This window comes from Fragaria vesca, linkage group LG6 (assembly GCF_000184155.1).
Source record: "Fragaria vesca subsp. vesca linkage group LG6, FraVesHawaii_1.0, whole genome shotgun sequence".
In the NCBI taxonomy this organism is placed as follows: domain Eukaryota; kingdom Viridiplantae; phylum Streptophyta; class Magnoliopsida; order Rosales; family Rosaceae; genus Fragaria; species Fragaria vesca.
In genome coordinates, this window is record NC_020496.1 from 32,257,098 (window position 1) to 32,283,464 (window position 26,367).

Below are 26,367 nucleotides of genomic sequence, written 5' to 3' on the forward strand. Positions count from 1 at the left end.
AAACGACTGGGAAATGGGAATTAGAAACGCTATAAAATGGTGAAGGAGGGAATTAAGGGAGTGTTGCTATGTATATATAGACTTGTCATAGGGCTTTGGCAAGAGACTTTACTTGCTTGTATTAATTGACGTGCACAACACGCATTAGGTTTAGTTGTTGTAAACACTAAACACTGATGATGCCCGGTTCATTTTGGGATTTGGAATCCGGACCTCAGTTTGATTGTTCTTGTATCTAAAAGAACAAAACACTTGTTTGATCTCTCTCTAAAGCTTATGAGTTGTGATAAGCTAAACTGGCAGTTCATATATTGAGCGAAGTCCTCTATGAAATCCAGCTCCGTCCCATGCTTATGAAACTAATCATGAGTTGTGTTACTAATGTGAGTTAATTAGCAGACAAGGCGAACCATTTCTCTACTGGGAGAAACATATATAAGACAAGGCGAACCTCTCACCTTGTATATTTCATGAAAAAATTATCACATCTGAATTGGTTCTCATATAATGCTCTCCTAAATTGATACAAAAACCAAGACCAGCAGTATCTGATCTTAACATCTGTACAGAAAGATTCAAGGCTTACGAAATATAACCCTCTAGCATTGATGGAGTAGGTTAAGAATAGGATCACAATGAACACTATGATAGCCAATATAGGTATCTAAAGTTGTCTCGCGCAACAATCACCACAGATTTCATGACACCAAACAGAAACTGTTGAACCAAACTGAATTCTTTGTTCTCACAATACCCTCAACTCTTACAAACTGGGATATATATATGACAAGAACTAATGTGTTCCAAGCATACAATCCAAAGAATGGCAATTTAGTGGTTCTTCCTTCTTTGTATTCGTTTCACTGTGTGTATAGGCTTGAATGGAAATTGAGCAGAGATATGTTATTTACAGTAGCAGATCTGAAATCCATGGGATTATTCCACTGTCTTATTTGCTCATCAGACCATCTCATGTAAACACTGTCAAACACTAAACCATTAATGTGTTCTAAGATGAAACCAGCTATGCTGTGCTTTACCAGCCCTTGGCATCCTGGTCTGTAGTCCACCAACCCACCCACATTGTTGGTTCGTCTTCTGAAAGTCAGATTCAAGTTGATGAATCTCAAATCACTAAGAAGCCCGTGTTTAGAGCCTGATAAGAATACACCATTCTCTGAATTAGCACTGATGTTCACAAAGAGTATGTTAGAGATTGAACCCTCCTTTGAATATGAGTCTCGTGGACAAGTGGTCACATAAATAGGCTCTGCTCTTCCCCACCAGGACGGATCATAGTATCTTGTGCGGATATTAATGTTTGAAAATATAACATCACTCACATTTCCTGCACAAGTTCAATACTTTAGTACTATGAGCTAGCTGTAATTTACATTGATTTGTTAACAATGAAGGACCCAAGAGTTAAACAAGTTTGCTTATCAAAGTCACTGATGAGATTGTCTGAACCCAAACTAAAACCTGATAGATGGATTTCTACACAAGTAATGGTCATAAAGAATAACGCAAAAACAGCTAGAGATATTTGTTACTACCTCCATCACGTATCTGGAAGCCCAGCCCTCTATGAGAATCTGCAATAGTGATATTGTCGAAAACCAGACCTTTAAAATCAAACCAACTAGCACTACCAAGTTTGATTGCTGAAGACTTGGTTCGAATCCAACAATTTGTTACAGTTAAATTATAGAGGGGCCCAGTATATGTCTTTGGACAGATAGCATCATCTCCTGTATCGATATGGCATCTAGTAATAACTGTATTATTTGAATCCTCAATATCTATCCCATCATTATTGGGTGTATTGAAATCTCCATAGATTGAAACATCTTGAATAGTAACGTGTTCACAACGTACAATGTGCAAGCTGCAATCACACAGACAATCTATCACATATGTGGCTAAGTTCCAAAATTGGACAACTTAAAGAATACAATAGATGAATGTACAAACTGCACTATAGCATCAGAAAATAGTTATAACTTGTGTGTGCTGAACTATTGCTTGTAAACTCTTACAGTGCAAGCAAAGCAGGGGCGCACAACATAAAAATTTGGGGCTAGTTGCGCATCATAAGTTCATAACTGACTACTAACTAAATTGAAAATTAAATATCCTCTCACAAAATTGAAAATTAAATCACGATATCATAACCTTGCATTTTCATTCTACATTGGTGGCTCCAGCAATTTCCTAGAGCAAGTACTTGATAGGTATTAGATTCTCAGGGCAAGCTGACAACTGAAAGATAGCTTAAAACCGAATTTCTATAACTCTATATACTAACAAAAACTAAAATGGTCATTCTGCTTCTCCGTAATTCCCATATGTATCCCTGTGCCTAGCTGCTGTTTAATCTTTGCTTAGAACAATGACATTGTTTACTGCAACTAGCCACAATAATCTAACATTGTCCACAATATCCATATTTGGGCGCGAAGAATATGCAACAAAATTGTAATTCTCAGTAGAAAAAAAAGTAAAAGTAAATAAAAAGGTAAACGAATTGGAAAAAACGTACCACCAGTAAGCCGGCTGACGTAACTGAATATCGGAAAGCTTGACATTTTTAGAGTCAATGAAGCCGACGAGCCTGGGGCGGCACTCGTCGCCCAAACAAGCCCCGGTCGAGTTCCAGCTCACCATCACATTCTTCTTCTCATCAAATCTCTTGACGAACTCCAACCCCTGACCGTCCACCACTCCGCCTCCGGTGATCCCCACATCCGTCGCGTTCTCCGCCACCACCACGTACCACCGCTCCTGCTCGACCGGGTAGTCCCCCAGCCTCGTCCCGCCTAGGAGCGTCGCGCCGTCCTCGATGTTCAAAACGACGCCGGATTTGAGGCGGATCGTCGCCGTCAGGTAGGTGCCTCCGCGCGGGAAGGTGACGTGGCAGGTGGAGGTGGAGGTGGAGGAGCAGCTGTCGATGGCGGATTGGATGGCGAAGGTGTCGTAGGTGACGCCGTCTCCGGTGGCGCCGAAATCGGTGACGGAGAGAGTGGGGGTGAGGTTTTGGGGGAGGGCGATGGAGGGGGACGTGGCGGAGGTGGATTGGAGGAGAGTGAGTAGAAAGGGGAAGAAGAGTGTAGCTGATTGGAGGAGGAGGAGGAGGGCCATTTGGATGGAAGGCGCTTCTGTTCTTTTCAAGTCGACGCTGATAAAAAGTTACTCAGTTTGGGTTTGTACTTGACTAGATACTCCATTCTTTCTGGAAAACTCTGCAGGTAATTCCTCCATTCACAGGGTGAAGGTTCACCACGTGACGCGGCACAAGCACAGCCACATGTTTCAGTGTAGATCAGCCTAACTTCAAAAACGTTTTTTTAGAACCGAGTAGAAGGTAGAAAGAAGGGGGTAAAATCCTTCTGCCTGGTCAATGTCAACATCAAATTCTGGAAAAGTAGATAATCTGTTCTTATCCGAACCGTCTCCGGCTCCCCCAGAGTCTCCATCTCCCGCAACGACTCGCTCTCCAGCTTCTTTCCGCCGGAGAAGACCGCCGCCGCGTCTCCGAGCATCTGCGTCTAGTTCGACGTCAACCACCGAAATAATCCGAGAGACAGCCACTACCCCATATGTAAAAATTGTCGGATGTAATAACAAAAATAACTGTTTATCGATTGATCCTTGAATTGATCTTATTACTGCATTGTCGAACCAAAGAGTGATTTAAATAAATAGTGTATTAATTCGGGTTAAAAATTAATCTAACACATCCAAAATAGGTACATTTGCTCTAATTTTAATAAGCCTCATTAACTGGAAAATCTCAGAAGACGTGAGCTTCCCAGGATAGAGAAAAGGAGTGATGATAATCAAACGGGGAATAGGAGGGTAGTTCTGGTATTTTACTGAAACGTTTACAGACGTATTTGCAACTTCGCAGTGAGCAATATTGAAGACAACGTTGTTTAGTTACAAACATGCACAGAAGACTACCGTTCTTAGTTTGCAATCGTAATTATGTAATATCCGCCCCATCCGCCCGCCAACTATCCCTTCCATCCTTCCCGCAAAATCCCCCGGCTTTAATATATCTATGCTCCAATGGTCAACTGAGAGAAGCCCTGGTGGAAATGACCGTTCAAGGCCTTGCAATGAAGTTCGAAGGCTACTACACCCTCTTAAACGAGTGCGTGACCAGAAGGGCCTTTAGAGAAGGCCAAAGAGTCCATGCCCACATGATCAAAACTTGTTATCTTCCGCCGGTGCACCTTCAGACCCGCCTCATTGTTTTCTATAACAACTGTGATTGTTTGCGTGATGCACGCCGAGTGCTTGATGAAATGCCTCAGAGAAATGTGGTGTCGTGGACGGCTATGATTTCGGCTTATTCTAAGAGGGGGTATGCAGCCGAAGCCACCGATCTTTTTCTGCAGATGTTAAGATCAGGTATCATTGTAGCTATAATTTCTAATAGATGGTGTTATTGTTTTTTTAATTTTTGTTGTTGGTGTTAAATTGTCTGATACATTGGTGATATTGTGTGCATATTGCAGAGGAGGAACCTAATGAGTTCACGTTTGCGACAATACTTACGTCATGTACTGGTTCTTGGGGGTTTGACTTGGGAAGGCAAATCCACTCTCTTATAATTAAAACAAAGTATGAATCGCATATATTTGTTGGCAGCTCACTTCTTGATATGTATGCCAAAGCTGGTAGAATGCTTGAGGCGAGACGAGTTTTTGACAGCTTGCCTGAAAGGGATGTTGTTTCTTGTACAGCTATAATATCTGGTTATGCCCAGCAGGGTCTGGATGAGGAGGCTTTGGAGCTGTTCCGGCAGTTGCAGAGGGAAGGAATGACTTCGAATTATGTCACTTATGCCAGTGTTTTGACAGCATTGTCAGGGCTTGCTGCTTTGGACCTTGGCAGGCAAGTTCATAACCATGTCCTTCGTCGAGAAGTGCCTTCATTTGTAGTTCTTCAGAACTCTCTGATTGATATGTATTCAAAATGTGGAAAGCTGAGTTACTCAAGAAGAGTTTTTGATACCATGCCCGAGAGGACTGTTATCTCATGGAATGCAATGCTGGTAGGGTATAGTAAACACGGAATGGGAAATGAGGTGGTTAAGCTTTTCAAGCTCATGAAAGAAGAAAATAAAATCAGACCAGACAGTGTCACTTTTTTGGCTGTTCTATCTGGTTGCAGTCACGGAGGAATGGAAGATAGAGGGCTGGAATTCTTTTATGAGATGGGGAAAGGGAAAAATGGAATTGAGCCAGAGCTTGAGCACTATGGATGTGTTGTTGATCTGCTTGGACGTTCTGGTCGAGTCGAAGAAGCGTTTGAGTTCATTAAGAAGATGCCTTCTGAACCAACTGCTGCTATATGGGGTTCCCTTTTAGGGGCTTGTAGAGTTCACTCTAATGTTAAGATCGGTGAATTTGTGGGTTTTCAACTTCTCGATATTGAGCCTGAAAATGCTGGGAATTACGTCATTCTTTCAAATTTATTTGCTTCTGCAGGGAGATGGGAAGATGTAAGAACTGTAAGGGAATTAATGACAGAGAAGGCTGTGATAAAGGAGCCAGGAAGAAGTTGGATCGAGCTTGACCAAGTTCTTCATACTTTTCATGCAAGTGATCGCTCCCATCCTAGAAGGGAAGAGGTATCTGCAAAGGTGAGAGAGATATCAGCAAAGATAAAGGAAGCTGGTTACTCTCCTGAGATGGAATGTGTTTTATATGATGTGGATGACGAGCAGAAGGAGAAAATACTTCTAGGCCACAGTGAAAAGATGGCTTTGGCTTTCGGGATTATTGCTACTCCTGAAGGGGCACCAGTCCGTGTGATAAAAAACCTTCGCATTTGTGTTGATTGCCATAATTTTGCTAAATTAGTCTCGAAGATATATGGAAGAGAAGTGTCTTTGAGAGATAAAAACCGGTTTCATCACATGGTTGGAGGGATTTGTTCTTGTGGAGATTACTGGTGAGGTTTGATGATTTATGCTGGGAAATCTCATTTCAGAATATCAGGAGAAAATATGACCGTACACCAATGATGACATGGAAACTCCAAAATTTTCTCAGGACTAATTTAGCTTGGTTTCTGAGGTGAAAAAGTTGGAGGCCAGTTTGAAATTATCTGAAGTACAAGGTTCTCTCTTCAATGTTCTCCTGAATGCTCTAAAGACTCTCATTGATGGGGGCATTGGAGAAGATTTATTTGCTCAAGAATCAAAGGCAAAGAGCAGACTGCGGTGTAGAAGATTTAATGCCTAGACCTGATTTTGCCAAAATTGAAAATGTCCTTATATCAATGTCGATCTCGGAAATTTCACCTAGATATGATGGAACATGAAAAGCCGGTGACAATGGAAAGTGCGATGAAGTTTGTGAGGAAAATTGCATTGTGAATAAGGACATGCTGCAACTTACTTGGTGTTCCATCTGGAGAAATAACTGGTAAACCTGCCTCACAGCAGCAAACTAATCTATACACGGAGCTTAAAGAAAGGCATATGCATTACAATCATCTAGTGAGGAAGTATTAAGAATTTTTCTTATTAAATTCTACTCTTTTTTTTCTGTGTAGAACCTTCTCACTCTGGGGTGTCATTTTGGACGCCTGTTCCACTTCATTTGCATTCACAAATGTCGAATACAGAGTAACCAGCAGTCCAGCACCACCCTAGCCCTAACTATCATCTTGATTCTTGAGGAGCATCAGATTATCGATCTCTTACATTTTGGAGCCGAATTCACCCCAAAATATCGACATGCTAGTTAGTCACCACTTCACAACTCTACAAATAATGGCATATCACATCTACTGGCCAAAGCACACCTTGGAGCCTTAGACCCAACTCTAAAATTCTCGCACATTTGTCAGTATTTCAGATTTCAAATACTCCCAAGAAAATATTGATTGATGGGTCGAAAATGTCTAATTTGATCACTTAACTACAGTAAAACCTCGATAGACTAGTCACTTGTAAGACTAGTTGCACCACATCATATCCTGGGTCATCGCCGTAGGCGTTGATATGTTCATCGCTGGAAAGACTTGAAAAGTTACTTTCAAGTCGATGATCAGAAAAACCATCGCGATGAAAATCGCTATCTGCTTCGCCATCCATGATCCATCTGCGAGAACCAAGAGAAAATATCTCTGTTGAGAACGAAACAGACAATTAATTAAGCAAAAACCAAGTTAAGCTCTGCTTTCGGTTCCGGAGAACTGAAGCAAGACCAAGTAATTAACTAAAATCAAAACCGGCTCCAGATAGTTATTGAGATACAATAGATGGTTTAGCCAAAAAACGGAAGAACATACGACATGCACATCAACACATACAATGACAGGCGTGATGTTTGCCTCATAGCTTACAAAGATCTCCTTACAAGCTTATGCACCTTGAGTGCAAAAATTGTGGCATTTACCGCCTGGCTTCTCATCGGTGCCCGAAATGCATTTACCCTCACCATGGTGGTTCTCGTAACATTTTGATTTTGATTGATCTTTTGATACTTATGTAGCACGGACATGGCGACACGGTAAAACTTAAAAACTGAGTTTCCGACACGGCTTGGACACGACAAATAAATAATATATTTATGTATTTTTAATACATACAAAATATACTAAAATATTAAATAAGTTCATTACGTTACCAAAATTATGTTCTAAATTCAATCTTGTTTCTTTCTTTTTTGTTTAAATTCAATCCATTGCATAAACATATTAACATAACATTAAAGATAATCAAATGCAATTCATTAAAAAAATCAAATGGGCAGTTCTGATATAGGTTGGAAAAAAAAAGGTATCAACTTAGTAACACAACAGCCTCTAATACCTAATAGATAAGAAAATTTTGATCATTCCATAATCCATAATCTCTTTTTTATTTCTTTTTTTTAAAAAAATATTAAAAATTGATGACGTGGCGTGTCGAAGGCTGAGGCGGCGTGTCGGTCAACGTGTCGAGACGTGTCGGAAAAGTCAACATTTTTCGACACGTGTCGGGCTGTGTCGCCGTGTTTGGCGTGTCGGACACTCCAACACTCCAGGGGTGTGAAGTGTCCATGCAACATAGGTTGATACCTTCAAATCGATGCATAAGATGAGGAGCACAAAGAGCACCAATGATACTACTCTTAAATTAGCCATGTCTAGACTCAAGAGAATGCTATGAGTTCTAGTGTGTTAGGGCAACTCCAACTATTGGTCTATAACCCAAGCTTAAATTCAAATTTTATGTCAACTAAACCTACAAATATTCATATGAGTTTTGCATCTCTAACCCATGGAGTCAAGACCTAAACCTATTTTAATTTTTATATTATTGTTTAATCATAAATGAAGTAAAAACTCAAACATATTTTAATCATTAATTATTTTATATTAATAAACTATGACACTAGCCCATACTCACTCACTCATTAATTATAGATTTTGGTCCTATCTGGTTGAATCAAAATATGACACATTTTAGGTAAATCCTATTTTAGCTCAACTTAGATAATGGGTTGGAGATTAAATTTTACAAACTCAAACCTATTATAGGTTTTAGACCAAAGATTAGAGATGTCTTACAAGAAATGTAGACAGTCACTATAGTTCCTTACAAGATTAAATCACTAGATTTGTCCCACTGTCCAATTAAGTGATGTTACATTGTTACATATACAAATATAAACAATTATCTTGAGAGAATTCCGTATTTCGCATTCATTTCAAGAAACCTCAAAAAATTGGTTTTTCTTATTTTGATTAATGGGGTGAAAATGTCTAATTTGATAAATTATCTATGCACCGGACCAACCTTCTCTTTTTTTGACAAGTCTTTTTTCTCTCTCTAAAAAACTTTTCTCTGCCTTCTCTCTACAAAACCCACCCATCTGGATTTCATCTCCTCCCCCTCTCGATCTAGATAGCCAATCTAGATCTGTGGTTTGGGAGTTGGGGGAGATATGAATCTCCAATTTTCCCTCTTCTTGAGGGTTGTTTCTTTACTTTTCAGCAGTTTTTTTTTTTCCATATTTTCTCCACCGTTTCGGGCGGTGCCTCTCAGAGCTTGGCTCTGTTTCTGGCCTTGTGGGTTTCGATGGTTCCAGAGAATCGTGTTTTTCTTTCTACTTTCATCGGCTTTACCATTATGGGTAATCCTCTGCCAAGATCGGCGGTCCTCTTCGATTGAATTTTTTTGAATCTGATCTATCCTAACCGGTTCCTCTCTTCTTCGGAAGTGATCGAACAGTTGTTTATTTGTCTCATACAGATGCCCGTCTAAGTGAGGTTTGCTCACTATTGCATTGGGTGATGCTTCAAGAATCTGTGTGCCTTATGGTGCCTGTTTCTTTGGTCCTTTTCCGGATCACACCTACCTCCACCCCCACCCTCCTCTCCTGTCCGATTCATTTGGGTTGCGAGAGATTTAGTTCTTCGTTCATGACAGGTTTGGTTTGCTATAGTGAAGGTGATGTCTGCATTAATCTTTAGAAATCTGATGGTTGGAGCTTTTGGGCTTGCATGGGTCTTTCCTTTGTGCTTTTGATTTGGTTGGATCTGATTGATTCCCTACTTCGTACTCGAGGTGGTGTTGTGGTCTTATCCCTCCCGTCAGATGTCGTAGTTTTCTGGTTCTACTTTGTTGTTTGTTTGCTTGAGGCTTTTAAGCCATGTTCTAAGTTGTTTCTCAAGAGGTCTTTGGGCCTCTGTGTATATTTTATGTTTTGAATAAAATGTGTTGTTCTCTGTCAAAAAAAAAAAAAAAAACTAATACACCATAGCACTTGTGGAAGATTAATGTTCAAGTCCAAATTAGTTTAATGGAGAACACAGGGTTTACCTGGCACCAAAATTGATCAGATACCTGCAACAACAGAAAACACAAAATCCTTTTTTCACATCAAATATGAATCAATTTTGACAAAAAAAAAATTCAACAAATAGGAATACTACAACCACCTTATTCTGGTTCAACTTGCATAAGCATACACGTAGCTGTGATTTTTCTCTACTTCTCCAACTTCTCTTTTAAGCATTGATCAATGATCACCTATATTCTTTTGCACGAATAACCTTAGTATGGTTGGTAGTAGCAACCGCTCCTAAACGTTGATGAAGCTATTGCTGTTGTTCAACATATCACTTCCTAGGCGAGAACGTCTTTTGAAAGTCTAGTAAACGTGGGAGAGAGTAGTAATTGCAGAGTTAAAATGTTAAACTGTTTTATCCTCTTAAATCACTCTTTTACTCTTCTTTTATTTATTTCTTTACCTGTAGACCTATGTTGCACAGACACTCCACACCCTTGGAGTGTCTGACACGGCAAAATACGTGTCCGACACGCCACGTGGCGTGTCCGAAAAATCAACTTTTTCGAACACGTCTCGAACATGTTGGCCGGCCCTGATATGGCATTGCGACACACCACGTTAGCATTTCAGACTTAAAAAAAAAGTTTGGATAGATTATGGATATGATAATTATATTAGTTCATCTTCTTGTCTATTATGTGCTACTGTGCTAGAGATTGCCCTGTTTGAAAACAAGCTACTGTCAAGTTTGTTTTTCATTAATGTTATGTTTTAGATGCTAGAGGTCTGCTGTTTTTTATGTTATTAGTTATGCACTTGACTTATTTCTTATGGTTATAAAATAGATTTAGAACTTTATTTGGTAATGAAATGAACTTATTTCATATTTTAGTATATCTTTTATTTATTAAAAATACATAAATATATAATTTTGTTTGCCGTGTCCAAGCCGTGTTGGAAACCCAGTTTTTGAGTTTTACCGTGTCGCCATGTCGTGTCGTGTCGTGTCGCCGTGTCCGTGTCCATGCAACTTAGCTATAAACTTATATAAACAGATGAGCATTTCAGGGTTTATGAAAATTTAACCAAGTAACAGTTTCATACGCCAAATTAGCTTAATTAATAGAGATAAGATATCTCAACTGACCTGAGAAAACGGCACCAGGTACTTTTTGCTACATTGAGAAAAACGACTCATCGCACAGCGCAGCATATGTCTTTACCAAACAAAAAAATTTCACTTCACTCCTCTCTCTCTCTCTCTCTCTCTCTTTCTCTGAGAAGAAAGAAAGTCATACCCCCGCGGCGCCCCCAAAAGATGCTCCGCCAGCGCCTCATCCAAACCCTCCGCACCCGCGGCGGCTCCGCCACCGGCCCCAGCCGCTGGACCAGCCCCGGCCACGAAGAACACCCCAAAGGCTACCTCTTCAACCGAACCCCTCTCCCTCCCGGTCAGTCCCGTAAATGGGAGGACTGGGAGCTCCCTTGCTACGTCACCAGCTTCCTCACCATCGTCATCCTCGGCGTCGGTCTCAATGCCAAGCCCGATCTCACCATCGAGACCTGGGCCCACCAGAAGGCCCTCGAGCGCCTCGAGATCGAGAAGGCCGCCCTCTCGCCTGAATCCGAATGAGGAATTCGATCCCGGTAAGGATCGGGGAATCTGTTTTAGAGTTTCCGGCGGGTTTTGGTTTTGGCTGTTGATATGATATGTAGTTGAAATAAGGGTTTCTGGATCGTTTTCATTTGGAGCTTGAATACTTCCTAATTTTGTTGCTTTTCAAGATTATTATTTGGATGTTTGACTCGGTATGTTGCGAATAGCTCATCATTTTCGTGGCCTCGAATTATAGATTTCTGCTTTATGGTTTGCATTTTGCAGTGGTATCAGTAGCTATAGGGAAATGTGAAAATCTGCTTACGTTACTGACTGTTGAGCTGTGTGGAAGAACTTTTTCATCGAATGATATCTGACAAAGGTTAGTGAGCTTAGGGTGGTAGTGTGGTGTGCTTGGCAATTGGCATGGCACAAAACTTTTTTATGAGCAAAATGTAAGATGTCGTAGACTGCATATTCATCAGTAGCTAAGAGGTAGGATAGGAATGTTAAAATGTGTTTACATTGCTGCCTGTTGATCTGTGTGGAAGAACATAAGTAGGTTTATTTTTGTTGTTGACTGATGGTAGAAGAGTTTACTTAACGATCTGACAACAAGTACTGAGCATAGGGTGGGGAGTGGGATTGGCTTGGCAATTGACATGGCACTTAACCTTTCACATTAGTTTATGAGCTAAAAGTGTAGTCTACGGGCATCTAGCATTTTTCATTTTTCTTAAGAAAGTGTCTTGCAGAGGATGAGAGGAGTTACAAGTATAAGTATATAAGTCATGAGTTACGACTCACATTAACTATAAGTATGAAAACAACAATAAGTGTACTCGGAAGTTTTTAACAATTTGAGTTGTTGAACCCTTGCAGTGGTTTTTATTAATGCTGTATTGTGAGAGGTGCCTCCATTACATAGGATATTGGATAAGGCTTTTAATAAGGAAGAGGCTGTTTAATGCTGTATTGTGAGAAGTGTCTCCCTAGGGCTCATATAGTCTTGCATTCTAAAACCTTGTTCATGCAGATTATTTAATTTTTTTTTTAATCCTAAATCAGGAATCACGAGCCATTAGCTTTAATTAGAACACTTTTCTTTTGCATGTTTTTCGTTGCTCATTATGTGGTTAATTAGACAGTAATCAATGACGTATTCTTCTACTTATCTATTAGGTCTTGTGTAATTGAGAAGTGATAGTAGATGTGTTTTTGTGCCAACAGATTCTTGTTTTTATCGAGAAATTGGTTATTTGTCGTATTGTCAGTCTATATCAACTTAAAGTAGAGTGCTTTGTGCAGTAAAATCAAGGGTATAGAATTGAGATTGTTGCAATTATAAAACTGAGATTATGTTGCCTCCTTCCTTTGAGTTTTTCTGTGACAAAGCTCTCACAAAGGCCATCCTGTTATTAGCGTAGCGCCGATGTTACTGTAGATAGTGGGTTATATGGGATGCATTAGCTGCTCACAGATCAAATCTCTTAATCTTGACCTCTTGCATTCGGGTTGCTTTTGGGATGCATTAGATAGTGGATTTATGTTGCATGGTTCAAATATGATAAGACCCTTTTAAATAGAATAGATTTAAAGATTTTGGTAGTTTGGTACTTCATTACCTTGGACCAAGTGGTTCATGTAAATTGTGGAAACTACTTGGGAAACCTTTGGACATAAGGGAACTATGAGTAAGAAGATGCTCCATATACTATAAAATTATTTTATATCACTGTAGTCTGTACCCGGCCATTAGGAAAGCTACTTGCCTGACCTATGAGTCGATTGGTTTGGAAACTATGAAATTCTCTATCCATTAGTTTGGGATTGCGCCTGTGTGTATAGTCATTGGTGCAGTCATTCCTTCGGCTAGGAAGAAGGGTGTAATGGACGATGTTGAATAGGTAAACTGACATTCTTGAGTCCCACTCATTGTGCTATTACCTCCTTTTTATGGGGGACTGCTTGCCGGTAATCAAGTATGACGAGTATTAGAAATGTAGATACTTAATCTGAGTAGCATCACATGCTTCTTTATACAGCTAAAAGAATAGATTCTTCATTCTTCTACGATGTGACTTCAATCACTTCATACTGGTTAGACTTACTTTTCTTCTTTGATAAGCAATAGATTGACTTCATTTATCTTTCTTTCTTTTTTTTTTTGTTTCCTTCCTTTATACTTTTTTTTTAATTCCTTTTCTTGCTTGTGAGGAAATAGATTTTGGATACAGTTTATCTTTTTGCTTAGATCGCTGTGTTCTTTGTTGAACATAAAGTTTTGAACCTTTGTTAATTACCCTATCATATTGGTTCTCTTCACTTATGGAGAACATAGATAGGCTGGCAACTTGGCTGTGAATGGTGCAAAATTAGTCGTTCGTTATCTCAATGTATATTGCTTATATCGTTAATTGTCACTTATTCAGGCTCTAATTGGTTTCCTCAAAATGGTTTGGAGGACATTGTAGAAATACAGATAGGTTTGTCTCCCCCTTGGTGGTAATTGTGTCTTGTATGGAGCCTGATTTTGTGAGATCAATTTTTGGAAGCTTTTGTGTTGTGTACTGCTGGCTTCCACCGAATTGTATGGTAAGAAAACGAAATACAAGTCTTAGTTTTGGTTTGAAGTGAATAACGACAGAACTCTCCAGAATTTGATCATGAAGCAAATGAGATGGCTCTAATTGCCTCTGTGCCTGTCGAAAGACTGAAGTGATTCCCAACCAATCAACTTAAATCGTCTTATACAACGAACTGGTCACTACTAAAGATAAACGGAGCACAATTTCACATGGTTGGTGCATGCGTAAAGTTGGAGGGTTGGACCAACAGAATCTTTCATGTAGTTCGGCCAAAAGAAGAATTTTTCACTTGGATTATAATGTGTTCAGAAGCTTCTAGTTTGAACGTTAACAGGTTATTTAGGAGATTATATGCCTTCAATTCACATATATTTTTTTATCAGGTAAACAATTCAAATATTACAACTTGTGAGTCGAATTTAAATAGTGTAGATTATATGCCTCTAATATACATATTGATGCATTATTTCTCAGTCATATGCAGATTATATAAACATAAAAAGTTGCATAAATATGGTCACTATTCGATCAAAATCATTAAATCAATATAAACTACAAGACTCACAAAAAATAAGTCATTATGACTATTAGGAAAAAAAAAAAAACCATTACGAATAATTTCATAATATGAGAGATCGAGGATTACTTGAATGGTGCACATCTCACCATTATGATGATGATAAACCCACTTCTCATTACGGTGATTATCATAAGCATATATAACACTCTTTATTTTTGGAACTAATTTCAGTTTATCCCCATCAATTTTAGGTCGATCATCATGTTAGTCCTTCTTCTTTTAATTTTATCAAAAACATCCCTCAACTCTCGATTTTCATCAACCGCGCATGTCCAAACCTCCAATCTCCATCTAATTCCTCTGTCAAGTGATGACTTGATATCAAGAAGAAAGAAAAAAGAAAAAATAGACAAATTACATTCAATCCCACCAAAATCACTAAAGTTAGGGGGTTGTGATGAGAACGAAGATGTCTATCGATATGGGGGAAAAATGGTCCGAAATGTAACTTTTAGAATTTGACTTTCTTCTTGATATCAAGTCATCACTTGACAGAGGAATTGGATAGAGATTGGAGGTTTGGACATGCGCGGCTGATAAAAATTGAAAGTTGAGGGGTGTTTTTGATGAAATTGAAAGAAAAAAGACTAACATGATGATCGACTTAAAGTTGATAGGGGTAAACTGAAATTAGTCCTTATTTTTGCCTTGAAAATATTAACATTCTCACAGCTTGGTTTGAGATGAAGATCCAAAACAGTTCGTTCTCTGCATCACCTTCTTAGCTAAAAGGAAGGTGAGGAGGAAGATGGGATTATGGAAACTGTAATTTAACGTCATTGTCGAATGTGATGCATATACGGTAGGAGACAATGACAAAGTTGAGGATCTCATATCTCAGCACACTAGTGATCTGGAACCACATTGTTGTCGGTGTGCACTTGCTTCATTCCCACTTTACTCATCTAATCCCACTTTTCAGTATATTTATTGTAGTAAATTATAACGATTTGCCAGACAATGTTTTTTTTTGAGCAAATTTTCATGCATCAATGAGAAATTTTAAATACACACCCCTAATCTCTTAATACATACCTCTATTATTTTATGTTTTTATTGAGATTTTGTAGGTAAGCTAAATGATCAAAACAAACATCTATTATTAAAAAAAAAATCACGCTAGAAGTATTTTTTCAACATCTTCTACCCTAAAATCGTCGAAAACACGTCTTCTCTCCTACCCCAACTCTTCTCCACAATTCATTTGGGTTGTTTTTTTTTTTTTTATCTGTATCAACTTTAGTTTGATCTTGCAGATTATATTGTCAAGTACTGTATCTTTATCATGACATGTTTTATCGAATAACTAGCTATCTATGTTTAATAGCTATTGTATTTCTACAGTTCTACTAGCTTGTGAATTTTGAAAACTTGTCTTGGTGATTTGAAGTTGAAATATAACAATAATCATTTGATTATAAATTAAAAGATGATAACCAAAAATGTCTAACAAAAATTAAACGAAATAATATGTAAAAAGAGGTACCAAATAGTAAATATATATTAATTATTAATTATATTAAATAATAGAATATTTCATAAATTAAGGGCATTTTAGACAGTTTGAGATGTGTATTAAGTATAATACTGAAATAAAAAACTTGATAGGTAGTGTATTAAGTAAGGGGTGTGTATTAGGATATTAAGGGTGTGTATTTAAAATTTCTCTGCATCAATAAAGTTACCAAACACGAAAAAGAAGAAGTTGATTTCTAACTAGCTCCATTAGGTTGTATAGAGGCCGGCCGCACATCTATACATTGTGATGTCCTTAAAGAAATATACGAATATAATCTTAAATAGTTACAAATGTAGTAACGCACTATTAATTTGCATTTTATATGTTGATTTTCTCTCAACTTTACCATCTATCTATTAAGTGTTGAATTTTGATTCTAAAGATCTTGATGAAATTATATATTCTTTGACTGTTTTTTTTCTCTCTCACGTCTTTTATGCGAGATTCTCAGTTCTTCTAAATATCTCAGCTAGGGTGAAATTGCAAGTGTTTTTTCCACCAGTATTGCTTATTTTGGAGGTTAATTCATCAACAACAAACCTTTTCGTTCAAAGCCTTCCATACTAACATGTGAAGATTAGATGGTCAGAAATAATGTTCCTCTAACATGCATATATTTACCGAGAAAATCTTAGGTGCGACAGCCGCACCACGTGTCCTGTGCGACCCACCAGTCGCACAGCAACACGTGTTTTTTTTTTTTCCGCAGCTCTTCTCCCTTCCTTCCTCTCTCTTCTCCGGCGAAACCGATCCCCTCAGATCAAAGCATAGCAGGCCTCTCTGCCCAGCCGTCGCCTAGAACCCCCACCGCCGCCTCCACCATACGGTTGACAACCTGCCGCCGTCAAACTCGCCTCCACCAACCTGCCGCCGTCGAGCTCGCCTCCACCAAGAGAGAGGAAGGAAGAAGAAGAGAAAGGAAGGAAGAAGAAGAAGAAGAAGAAGAGTTATGAAAAAGCTTCGCCGGAGAACAGAGCGGAAGGAAGGGAGAAGACTTGACGGAAAAAAAAAAAACACGTGTCGTTATGTAACTGGCATGGTGGGTCGCAGAGGACACGTGGTGTGGCTGTCGCACATAAGATTTTCTCATATTTACCCCACTTCAAATCAAGGAAGAAAATATCAATGATTATGGATATATCGACCATCTGAAAAATGGAAATTTCGAAGGAAATTTCGGAAAGTATCGATATGGACGAAAATTCGATGGAAACTATTAGAATTTGCATAAAAACATACTCCATGTAAAACTTTATGATATGTTTATTTGATCAATTATTTACTCTGTAAGCAAGTATATTACATAATACATTAGTACTAGGGTCCCTTAGTACTATTGAGAGTAAGTTAATTATTGATTTCTACCTAGGTTTTTAAACGTTTATATAACATAATAATGTATACATTAACAACTTGTGAACATAGCAAGGTTGGCTAAGTCAATAAGCTGGAAACGTGCCAAGCTAGGTCTCGGGAAATTTTCAAAATATCGGACGATAACCAATTGAGAAGTGATTTATATATCGCCACACCAGAAAAACGAAAGTGAATACCAGAGTTGAAGCAAACGAACAACTACATATGCATGTCTCACTGGATGACTTCCCTTATAATATGGGAAATGTGTCACATGCTTTGGTCTGTTAGACGGATCCCGCTGACATATTTTCCTGTCCGAAGCCTCCAAACTGGTGGGTCTTTACAAGTTTTTATTGATCACCATTTGCACGAACTTGAAGATTAAGTTACTTCAACATCAAATTAGTTTACACTTGGTTCCACTTCTTCTACGTTTCGGTGCCGTAAACATTTACCTTCCATTACTAATAGTGTGGTATACATTATAGTGCTCACACTGTCTTAGGAACTAACCCATGAAGGTCTCAAAATTTATTAAAATTAATCTGTTAGGATATGCTAATCACCTAGCTACCGGTTAAGTTATAATGGTGGTTGGTTTGGATTTATGAGAAGGGCATTTTCATGTAGTTGCAGCTGAATTTCTTGCATGTCAAAACAAATAGAGTACAAACCAAGGGAAATGAGGACTCTCCGTAACACATTAGAATTACATGATGAGACTCATAATTACCTACAACACTTTTAGTAATACTTGTTAGGGCCAAACACTCATTTTACCATTATTGATTTGGGTCGTTTTCCTTTTTCCCGTTTAGTTTAGGAACTCCTCTTTCTTCTTACTATTGCTGTAATTGACATGAAACTTTCTTTTCATGCTTGTTAAGTTGTTTGGTGAAAATTGTTGAAACGTTATTGCAGTGCAATGATTTTCTATGGTCTGCAAGAAACTCTACATTCTGATATTTTTCTGTGTTATTGTTGAACGTACGTATTTTCTTGTCAACTTGTATACCCATTTTTTCTAACTATATTTTATGCTTCTACATTGTAACATGAGCAAATTAATCGTAATTTTGGTATTGCAGATACTTTAATGAATCGGGGTATATGATATTTCAATGATACCGATATACTGCTAATGACTATATTGATATCATTGCATATAGAGGGCTTATGAGAGGCAAATTTTGGTTCGTATGGTATGCAGCGCTGCATAATAGAATTTTCCACTAGCAAGTAGATTCATACTTCATCTACTCCCTACCTAAACCTCTAGACATAGAGAATCTGCCTAACGCTAGAAAGATTACGAGCAATAACTTCACAAAAAAAACAACATAAATGAGCCATAAAAATGGAATGTAAATAACACACTGGAGGATCCGGATCCTCTCCTCATAATTCTCTGCTCATATTGCCTAATAAATGAATCTCAACCATCCATCCAAAATGGATGGTCAGGATCTATATGCGTTCTTTCAGGTGATATATCCAATATCTCTTCTCTCCTCTTCCCCAACTTCTCGTCATACTCACACAATATCTCCCTCTCATCTCTTTCTTCAATCCTGGTTCTAACACAGTCACAGTCACACCCATCATCTATCAGTTCTATTCCAGCAGACCATAAAAAAATTGATGTGATTCACACGGGGAGGACTTGCTAATCCACTTGAAGCTCTCTTTTCTTTTGTAATCAATCATCAATTACGAAGTAGAGTATGAGCAATAAGGAGCTTTGAAAATCAATTACCATCTTATGGAGAGCTTTTCATGACATACGGTTCTCTATCCTGTATACTTATGGAGTTCAGTTGAGAGGCCTCTTCTTCCTTAGCATTTGTACCACAGTACATAGACAAAAAGTGAAAAGTGTGGCTCCCTTTGCTTTTTGATACCAATCCTTACCCATTTTGCAATGTCATCTTAACAATTAGACACTCCTTGCTTCTGAACATACAAGAATCCAGTAATTTTTTAGGACTGAATTTCATACCCCTTTTGGGTAAAATGGAAAGCTATCATTGGTGTACTTGCTTTTTCTTCTTGGTCATTGTTGAACGGATGCTATGAGCATTTGTTAGCAAATTTTCAATCCTTCATTTGTTGATCACTTGTTAGCAACGAATGAGAATACTGAATATCAATTACCATCAATTGATCATCTTAATTAGAAAACCATCCCTTCTCTGAAGTACCACAACAGTACTGGAGTCATAATCCCAAACACTGTCAAACAAAAGAAGAAGAAGAAGAAGAAGAAGAAAGCTGAATATACATAAACCAGTATTCGAGAGAGAGGGAGGTGACTCGGAAGGGGAGAGATGGGTGTGAGACCGGCTAGAATTTGGAAAAGAGGAGAGAGATAGACGATATATCATTAAAGAAATCCTGAAAGAATGCATATAGATCTTGACCATTCATTTTGGACGGATGGTTGAGATTCATTTATTAGGTAATATGAGTAGAGAATTATGAGGACAGATCCGGATCCCACGCCGGACCCCAAAGGGTTAAAAGCCAGTCAAAAAGTCAGCGGTCATGACATAAAAAAACTGTCACATCCACCCTCTCTCCCACCACCGGCAGGTAAAAACTTACGGATGACGACGACCAGACGGTAACCTGAAACGGGCAACACCAGGTCACTTGCCGCCACCGACAACCTCCTCCACTCCCTGTCCGTACTCTCCCTTTTTAAATAGCCCTCATTCCCGCACTCTCTCTCATCATTGAAGGAAGCATTCACACCTTCCCATACAGAGAGAGAGAGAGAAAACGCAGAAAAAAGTTGATAACGAATCCCAAGCACCACTGCCCGCCTTTGGTAACTTCATTTTCTTGTGTCAGTTACATTCAGTCAGCCTTTTCTTATTTTCCGACTGCTCGATGCTCTTCTTTTCTCCATTTCAACGACGCGTCGTTTTACCTTCGATCTTGTCCCTTTTCTTCCTCATTCGCTTTTCTCGACGTCTTGTGACTCTTGTCTTCGCCTCCATATACTCCACAGGTTCTTCAGTTCCGGCCATTTCCCTCACTCTTTCTCGCGTTTCTTGCAGTCGCGGCCGACGGCGCGTTAGCGTTTTCCGGTTCGATACGCCTTCGTTTTAGCTCCAATTGCCGCATTTGCCCTTGGATTTCCGGCTCTGTTACTCCGAAGGACGCGGTGAGTATGTTAAACTTCAACTTTTGTGTACGGTCTCTGTCTCGCCACGTCATCGGTCGGTGATATTTACAGTTGAATTGTGATTGTAGATTTGGGAAACATGGATCTCAGCTTTGTTTGATATATTTCCATTTCTGTTGAATGTTGTGATTAATTTAAGTGTTTGATCAACTTTTAATCTTTGTTTATTATAATTTCATCCATTTGATTCTTTCTTTGATGGAATCGATTTGATTCTTTATACTTGATGGCGTTCCATTGGTTGAAAGAAGAGAGAAATGATTAAATTGATTTATTTTCTTGATTTTGTTGGACTGTATGGTATGGTGTTTAGCTGGAGCCAGTTGCCAGAGTGAGATGTGTGTATCTATACGAACACTGGGCAATTTAATCTACAGTGTGATGTAGACGTGGACTATTGATGTCTTTGAGCTCTAATTCTTGGTGATGGACCCTCCAAAGCAGTATTCTCATCAAATTTTTTTTTTAATCAATTTGGAATATTTGATACCCAAAATTGATAAATTTCATTTCAACGAGTTTGAGATGTTATGATTGTGTTGTTTTTGAAATCTAGTGCTTCCAAGTTTCACATGATTTTGACTTGAATTGATTGCTCGTAGTTTAAATGGCAACACAATTTGATGATCGCATTAGCATTATTGCTGCATTGATCGGAATAGTGGTAAGAGTTGGCCCTTCTGAGTTGAATGAGTGAACCCAACTTTGTTTTTCCTTTAGTGGATCATTTTCTTTTTGTTAGTCAGTTTTAGACAGGGAGATGACTGAGATGGGGATTTAAATACAGTTGTTCATGAGTGTACTTGCTCTTCATCGCTCAGATTCTGCTGTCTTCACTCTTCAGGACAAAGTTTTATGTTGAAACTGTGTTGCATTTTCCAGTGAATGACACGGAATTATGTCTTTCTGCAGGCTTGCTAAACGTAATATTGCCCTGAAGGCCTGAACCATTTTTGATGCTGAGAAAGTCACTTTGTAGAAGGTAATTGCAGCCCCTTGCTTTATGCATCTAGTGTTGCCTTGGCTCTGTTTTCTTTTCTGGTCTCTTTCTTTACTCGGTTATTGATTGTTTTATATTCCCCATGTCACAGTTTCTTCATTTGATTGTTGTGGTTGGAGGACATATAATTTTTGTTAAGCATGAAGGAGGTTGACAAAAGGAAAACTACCAATACTAAAACCACCAAGCGATCAGGAAGAACTGAAAGGAGAGACAATAAGTTGAACCAAGGGACTACTGGCAAGAATTTGAATGGAAAAGGAACTGAATCTAAAGAGTCTCATGCTAGAACAGACCCTGGTACGTTAGTAAGTGATTTGAACATGGGTACAAAGGCCTCGGAAGTTGATGACAATGAGGTCATACATTATGTGGATGATGTGAAAAAGTTTGGGGAGGCGCCTCAAGATTTAAAAGCAAACCCAATGATTTCCATAGAAAACAATGATGAAGATTCAGATGGTCAATCTAGTGATTTGGAAAAGGAAGCAAAGCAGGGGAAGGAAGAGGTGTCAGATTGTGAGACCTTGAAGGATTCGGTATCATCTCAAGGAGAATCCACTACATCCGCGGATGAGATAGGTGAAAGCCCTTCAAGGGTACCCAAAGTTATTGGAAGAAAAGATTCCTCAGAGAGCTCTCATGGATCCAGGGAGAGATCTGGTCATGATTTTAGTAAGTCAAAATCGGAGGATCACACTCGCAAACAATCCACAGCGTTACACAAAGGGCCTTCTGGTGTTGCCAGCAAAGGTTCTTCAAAAAATGATTCTGGCACTACAGAAATTCCCATAAAACCTTCATCAGAATCATCCGAAGTGGTTGATGACAAGAGTGTCAAAGAGATGAAAGGAAGTGATATGGTTGATACGTCTTCAAATGGTGCACGGAGTATTGGAAGTGACAATCAAACTATAGATGCAGATGAAATTGATGAACAAGAGGATGTCACAGCTTTGGAACAGAAGGTTGATGAAATGGAAATGAGAATTCAGAAACTTGAAGAAGAACTGCGAGAAGTTGCTGCTCTTGAAATTTCCCTGTATTCTGTGGTTCCGGAGCATGGGAGCTCCGCACATAAAGTGCACACACCCGCCCGACGCATTTCTCGACTTTTTATTCATGCTTGCAAACATTGGACTCAGGACAAGCGAGCCACAATTGCTAAGAACACTGTATCAGGGCTTGTTCTAATTGCAAAGTCCTGTGGTAGTGATGTTGCCAGGTAAATGTTATCATGTTGTAGTTAGTTCAAAAGTGTTCCAAATTGTTGTGATTTCTGCAAACTAACTTATTCATTTTCCTTTTGTCTCTTAAGGTTGACCTTCTGGTTATCCAATACTGTTGTGCTAAGGGAGATCATATCTCAAGCATTTGGCAGTTCACGTCACTCAAGTCCTTTTTCTAAGTTTGAGACTAATGGTACAAGCAAGAGAAATGATGTGAAGTCTGCAGCACTGAGATGGAGGGGTAGTCCTGGTAGTAAACAAATGAATGGCTTCATGCAGTTTGCTGATGATTGGCAAGAGACAGGAACCTTCACAGCCGCATTAGAAAGAGTTGAATCCTGGATTTTTTCTCGGCTAGTTGAGTCCGTGTGGTGGCAGGTACAGTTATATAAACCAAAATATATAATTGATTACTACAGCTGAACTATAGTGTTTGTTTGATTGAGACAACCAGACTACAGTGTAAAGTTAGTCCGAGTCCCACATCTTGTCAATTTTTTTTCAATAAACTTTTGACGTATGTTTGTTATCAAGGGGTTCTATTTTTTGCTGATTGCGAGCTGATCTTTCTAGGCTTTGGCACCACATATGCAATCTCCAGTTGAGTATTCATCAAATAATAAGACACCAAGGTTGTTGGGACCTGCCCTGGGTGATCAAAACCAAGGCAGCTTTTCTGTTAACCTGTGGACAAATGCTTTCCAGGATGCTTCTCAACGACTCTGTCCAGTTCGAGCCGGGGGGCACCAGTGTGGCTGCTTGCCTGTGCTGGCTAGAATGGTATGAATCCTCAAATGTCTACCTAAGTTTCCCCTGCAGCATACATTTATTGCTGACATTGATACTTTAATCTCAACACAGTTTGTTGAACTTTCTAAGCTTTCCAGTTTCTTTGGAGATTTATTTGAGTATGATTTTCCTTTCAGGTCATGGGACAATGTGTAGCGAGGCTAGATGTTGCAATGTTCAATGCTATCCTCCGTGAGTCAGTACATGAGGTTCCTACTGATCCAGTGTCAGATCCCATTCTTGATTCCCTAGTTCTACCTATTCCTGCTGGTGATTTGAGTTTTGGATCTGGCGCACAACTAAAAAATTCTGTACGTGCTTTATCCTCCTCCTAGTTTTATTCATTTTAGACCTGATATATTATATTTTAATCATGTGCATAGTTAAAGATAACATTGTTTTAGCAATACATCCTTTTGAACTAGGAATCTTGAAATTGCCTGCCTTACCTTAAAATACTATGACTTCCGATCCGTATGATGCATATTTAATCAAGTGCCACTACAGGCATCTAGTTACTGGTAAAACGACACCTATCATTCGTCACTTGCCTGTTTGATTTATTAGAAATCAAGATACTGATAAAATTAGCTCTACTTGTTTAATTATTTGATCTTCCTTGTATACACATAGTCCTTAGGTATGTGATATAAATCATGATTGCAAGTGTTAAAAGTTGAGGAGGCTGCTTATCATGCAGGTTGGAAATTGGTCTAGATGCTTAAGTGATATGTTTGGCATGGATGCTGATGATTCCCTGCAAGAAACTCAGCTTGGAAGTGGGGACGATGACAAGCAGAGTGGAGATGGTGAACCAAAATCCTTCCTTCTTCTCAACGCCTTGAGTGATCTTCTGATGCTACCAAAAGATATGCTTATGGACCGCTCTATCAGAAAGGAGGTATGCGTTGTGAGACCACTTTCAGTTTGTTTCTCTCTCTCTCTCTCTCTGTGCTGATTAAACTTTGATTTTGTCATGTTCACTAGGTCTGCCCATCAATTAGTCTTCCACTAGTTAAGCGAATACTTTGTAACTTCACTCCAGATGAGTTCTGTCCAGATGCTGTTCCAGGAGCTGTATTGGAGGCACTGAATGCTGAGGTATGTATACACTCTCAGCTTCCCCTTGGTTACCTTACAAAGCTTTATTCAATTTCAGTTTCTCTCCCCAAGTGAACTTTTGTCATTAACGTTAGATGAGTTTGAAACGTTTGTCGAAGTTTCATCTGCAACTTCTTTAATGACAGTTTATTGTTGGTTTTAGACCAGTGGATCATAAAAGTAAGAGGTGCTTTGTAATTTGAAAGAGCAAACATTTCCTTTTGTTACAGCTTAACATTTTGTTTCATCATTTGTTTAGAGTATTGTGGAGCGGAGATTGTCCGGAGAATCTGCGAGAAGCTTCCCTTATACAGCTGCACCAGTTGTGTACAACCCTCCTTCCTCAGTCGATGTGTCAGAGAAAGATTCAGAAGCAGGATCTCCATTGGAAAGAAATGTGTCGGCTTTACAGAGGAAGGGATATACAAGTGATGAGGAGCTAGAGGAGCTAGATTCCCCTCTTACAGCTATTGTTGACAAATTACCATCATCTCCTAGTTTGACAGCAAATGGAAATGGACATGGAAAACTTGAAGAAACAACAGGTCATGCCTGCATGAATGCAAGGTATGATCTCCTTCGCGAGGTTTGGTTTGCGTAAAAGAAGTTTATGGAGATCTGTATCTGTATTGTTTCCTTATACTGAAACTATGGAGAAAACTAAACAGAGATGTGAATAATATGAAAGGCAAATATAAAGACAATTCAGCAATTCTGGAATGCGGCTGTAGGATTATATCGTGTGGATAGCAATAGGATAGGTAGTCCACATTCCATCCGCATCACCGATACCTCTTATTCTGTTATTTCGCTTTTGGTTAGTCGCTTTTGTCTAAAAAAAAGGACGATATTCGATAGATTTGTTGAAGCCATAAGGCCTTTGAGTGCTGACTCCAATAGATTTCTTGTTTAGAATACATAGAGCCAATGTCTATGGTGCAAAGACTTGTGCTCTTCAAATTGTTCTGGTGAATGTGGAACTTCCATTATTAGATCATGTGTAGTTTCTCTTGTAGTAACCCCTGGTTTCAACCTTTTGTGCATCAAATATACTATATATGATACCACTGCATGACATCTTGTCTTGTTATATGAATCTTCAAACCAACTTGCAGTATACCATTACCAGTATAATGTCAATTTACGTATGTTCATGTTGCTGCCACACGAAAGCCACGAGGTGACCTCTATAATGTCTGCGCTCTACTGAGACCAATGAAAATTGAAAGATGATCTGAGATGCAAGGAGACAACGTGATTGTTCTTGAATATGGAAGTAAAGTGTTTCAAGAAGATGACCTAAAAACACGATCTAACATCTCCTTTGTAAATTTATTCGACCTAGTGAAACACCTACCATACATTAGGATTATGCAGAGTTGCCATACATATTTTGATGTATTAATTTTTATTTGTAAGTTCATTTTTTTTTTTTTTGAGTAAAAGGTGCTTCATTCCATCGCAAATAGAGGACAATACTCACAAATTGTAAAGGTGCTTCATTCCTCTTTTATTTGTAAGTTCATCTTGACAAATTGTTCCTTATTTAAAGTTGAGCTGTATTTCTCACATCTCACTTTTGTGTTATTTGGACAGGGCTGCGCACCTGCGGGAC

The 26,367-nt window shown here is 38.8% G+C and overlaps 4 protein-coding genes across 4 annotated transcripts; 3 read left to right on the forward strand and 1 right to left on the reverse strand.

The window, feature by feature from the left end:
- Positions 1-497: 497 nt before the first annotated feature.
- Positions 498-3,141, reverse strand: LOC101305099 (exo-poly-alpha-D-galacturonosidase-like). The gene is made up of 3 exons (XM_004306113.1): positions 2,543-3,141; positions 1,557-1,888; positions 498-1,348 (listed from the first exon to the last, which is right to left on the reverse strand). Exons 1-3 carry the CDS (start codon positions 3,139-3,141, stop codon positions 861-863), a joined length of 1,419 nt encoding a protein of 472 aa, XP_004306161.1. The 3' UTR covers positions 498-860.
- Positions 3,142-3,947: 806 nt separating this feature from the next.
- Positions 3,948-5,968, forward strand: LOC101305398 (putative pentatricopeptide repeat-containing protein At3g13770, mitochondrial-like). Its single transcript, XM_004306114.1, has 2 exons — positions 3,948-4,416; positions 4,524-5,968. The coding sequence occupies exons 1-2, from the start codon at positions 3,948-3,950 to the stop codon at positions 5,966-5,968; spliced, it is 1,914 nt and encodes a 637-aa protein (XP_004306162.1).
- A 5,103-nt stretch (positions 5,969-11,071) lies between these two features.
- Positions 11,072-11,671, forward strand: LOC101299215. Its single transcript, XM_004304271.1, has one exon. It carries the CDS (start codon positions 11,119-11,121, stop codon positions 11,431-11,433), a length of 315 nt encoding a protein of 104 aa, XP_004304319.1. The 5' UTR covers positions 11,072-11,118; the 3' UTR covers positions 11,434-11,671.
- Positions 11,672-20,263: 8,592 nt separating this feature from the next.
- LOC101299504 lies at positions 20,264-25,689 on the forward strand. The gene is made up of 10 exons (XM_004304272.1): positions 20,264-20,273; positions 20,457-20,612; positions 21,546-21,615; positions 21,725-22,858; positions 22,952-23,240; positions 23,436-23,642; positions 23,789-23,962; positions 24,352-24,552; positions 24,639-24,752; positions 25,012-25,689. The coding sequence occupies exons 4-10, from the start codon at positions 21,774-21,776 to the stop codon at positions 25,351-25,353; spliced, it is 2,412 nt and encodes an 803-aa protein (XP_004304320.1). The 5' UTR covers positions 20,264-20,273; positions 20,457-20,612; positions 21,546-21,615; positions 21,725-21,773; the 3' UTR covers positions 25,354-25,689.
- The last annotated feature ends 678 nt before the right edge of the window (positions 25,690-26,367 follow it).

Excerpts from the sequence above, each read along its gene's own strand:
- LOC101305099 (XM_004306113.1), bottom strand. The coding sequence starts at position 3,141 with ATGGCCCTCCTCCTCCTCCTCCAATCAGCTACACTCTTCTTCCCCTTT. Across the intron at positions 1,889-2,542 it reads CGTCAGCCGGCTTACTGGTG|CTTGCACATTGTACGTTGTG; the intron begins GTACGTTTTTTC and ends GTGTGATTGCAG. Across the intron at positions 1,349-1,556 it reads CTTCCAGATACGTGATGGAG|GAAATGTGAGTGATGTTATA; the intron begins GTAGTAACAAAT and ends GAACTTGTGCAG.
- LOC101305398 (XM_004306114.1), top strand. The coding sequence starts at position 3,948 with ATGCACAGAAGACTACCGTTCTTAGTTTGCAATCGTAATTATGTAATA. Across the intron at positions 4,417-4,523 it reads TCTGCAGATGTTAAGATCAG|AGGAGGAACCTAATGAGTTC; the intron begins GTATCATTGTAG and ends TGCATATTGCAG.
- LOC101299215 (XM_004304271.1), top strand. The coding sequence starts at position 11,119 with ATGCTCCGCCAGCGCCTCATCCAAACCCTCCGCACCCGCGGCGGCTCC.
- LOC101299504 (XM_004304272.1), top strand. The coding sequence starts at position 21,774 with ATGAAGGAGGTTGACAAAAGGAAAACTACCAATACTAAAACCACCAAG. Across the intron at positions 23,963-24,351 it reads GCGCACAACTAAAAAATTCT|GTTGGAAATTGGTCTAGATG; the intron begins GTACGTGCTTTA and ends CTTATCATGCAG. Across the intron at positions 24,753-25,011 it reads TGGAGGCACTGAATGCTGAG|AGTATTGTGGAGCGGAGATT; the intron begins GTATGTATACAC and ends TCATTTGTTTAG.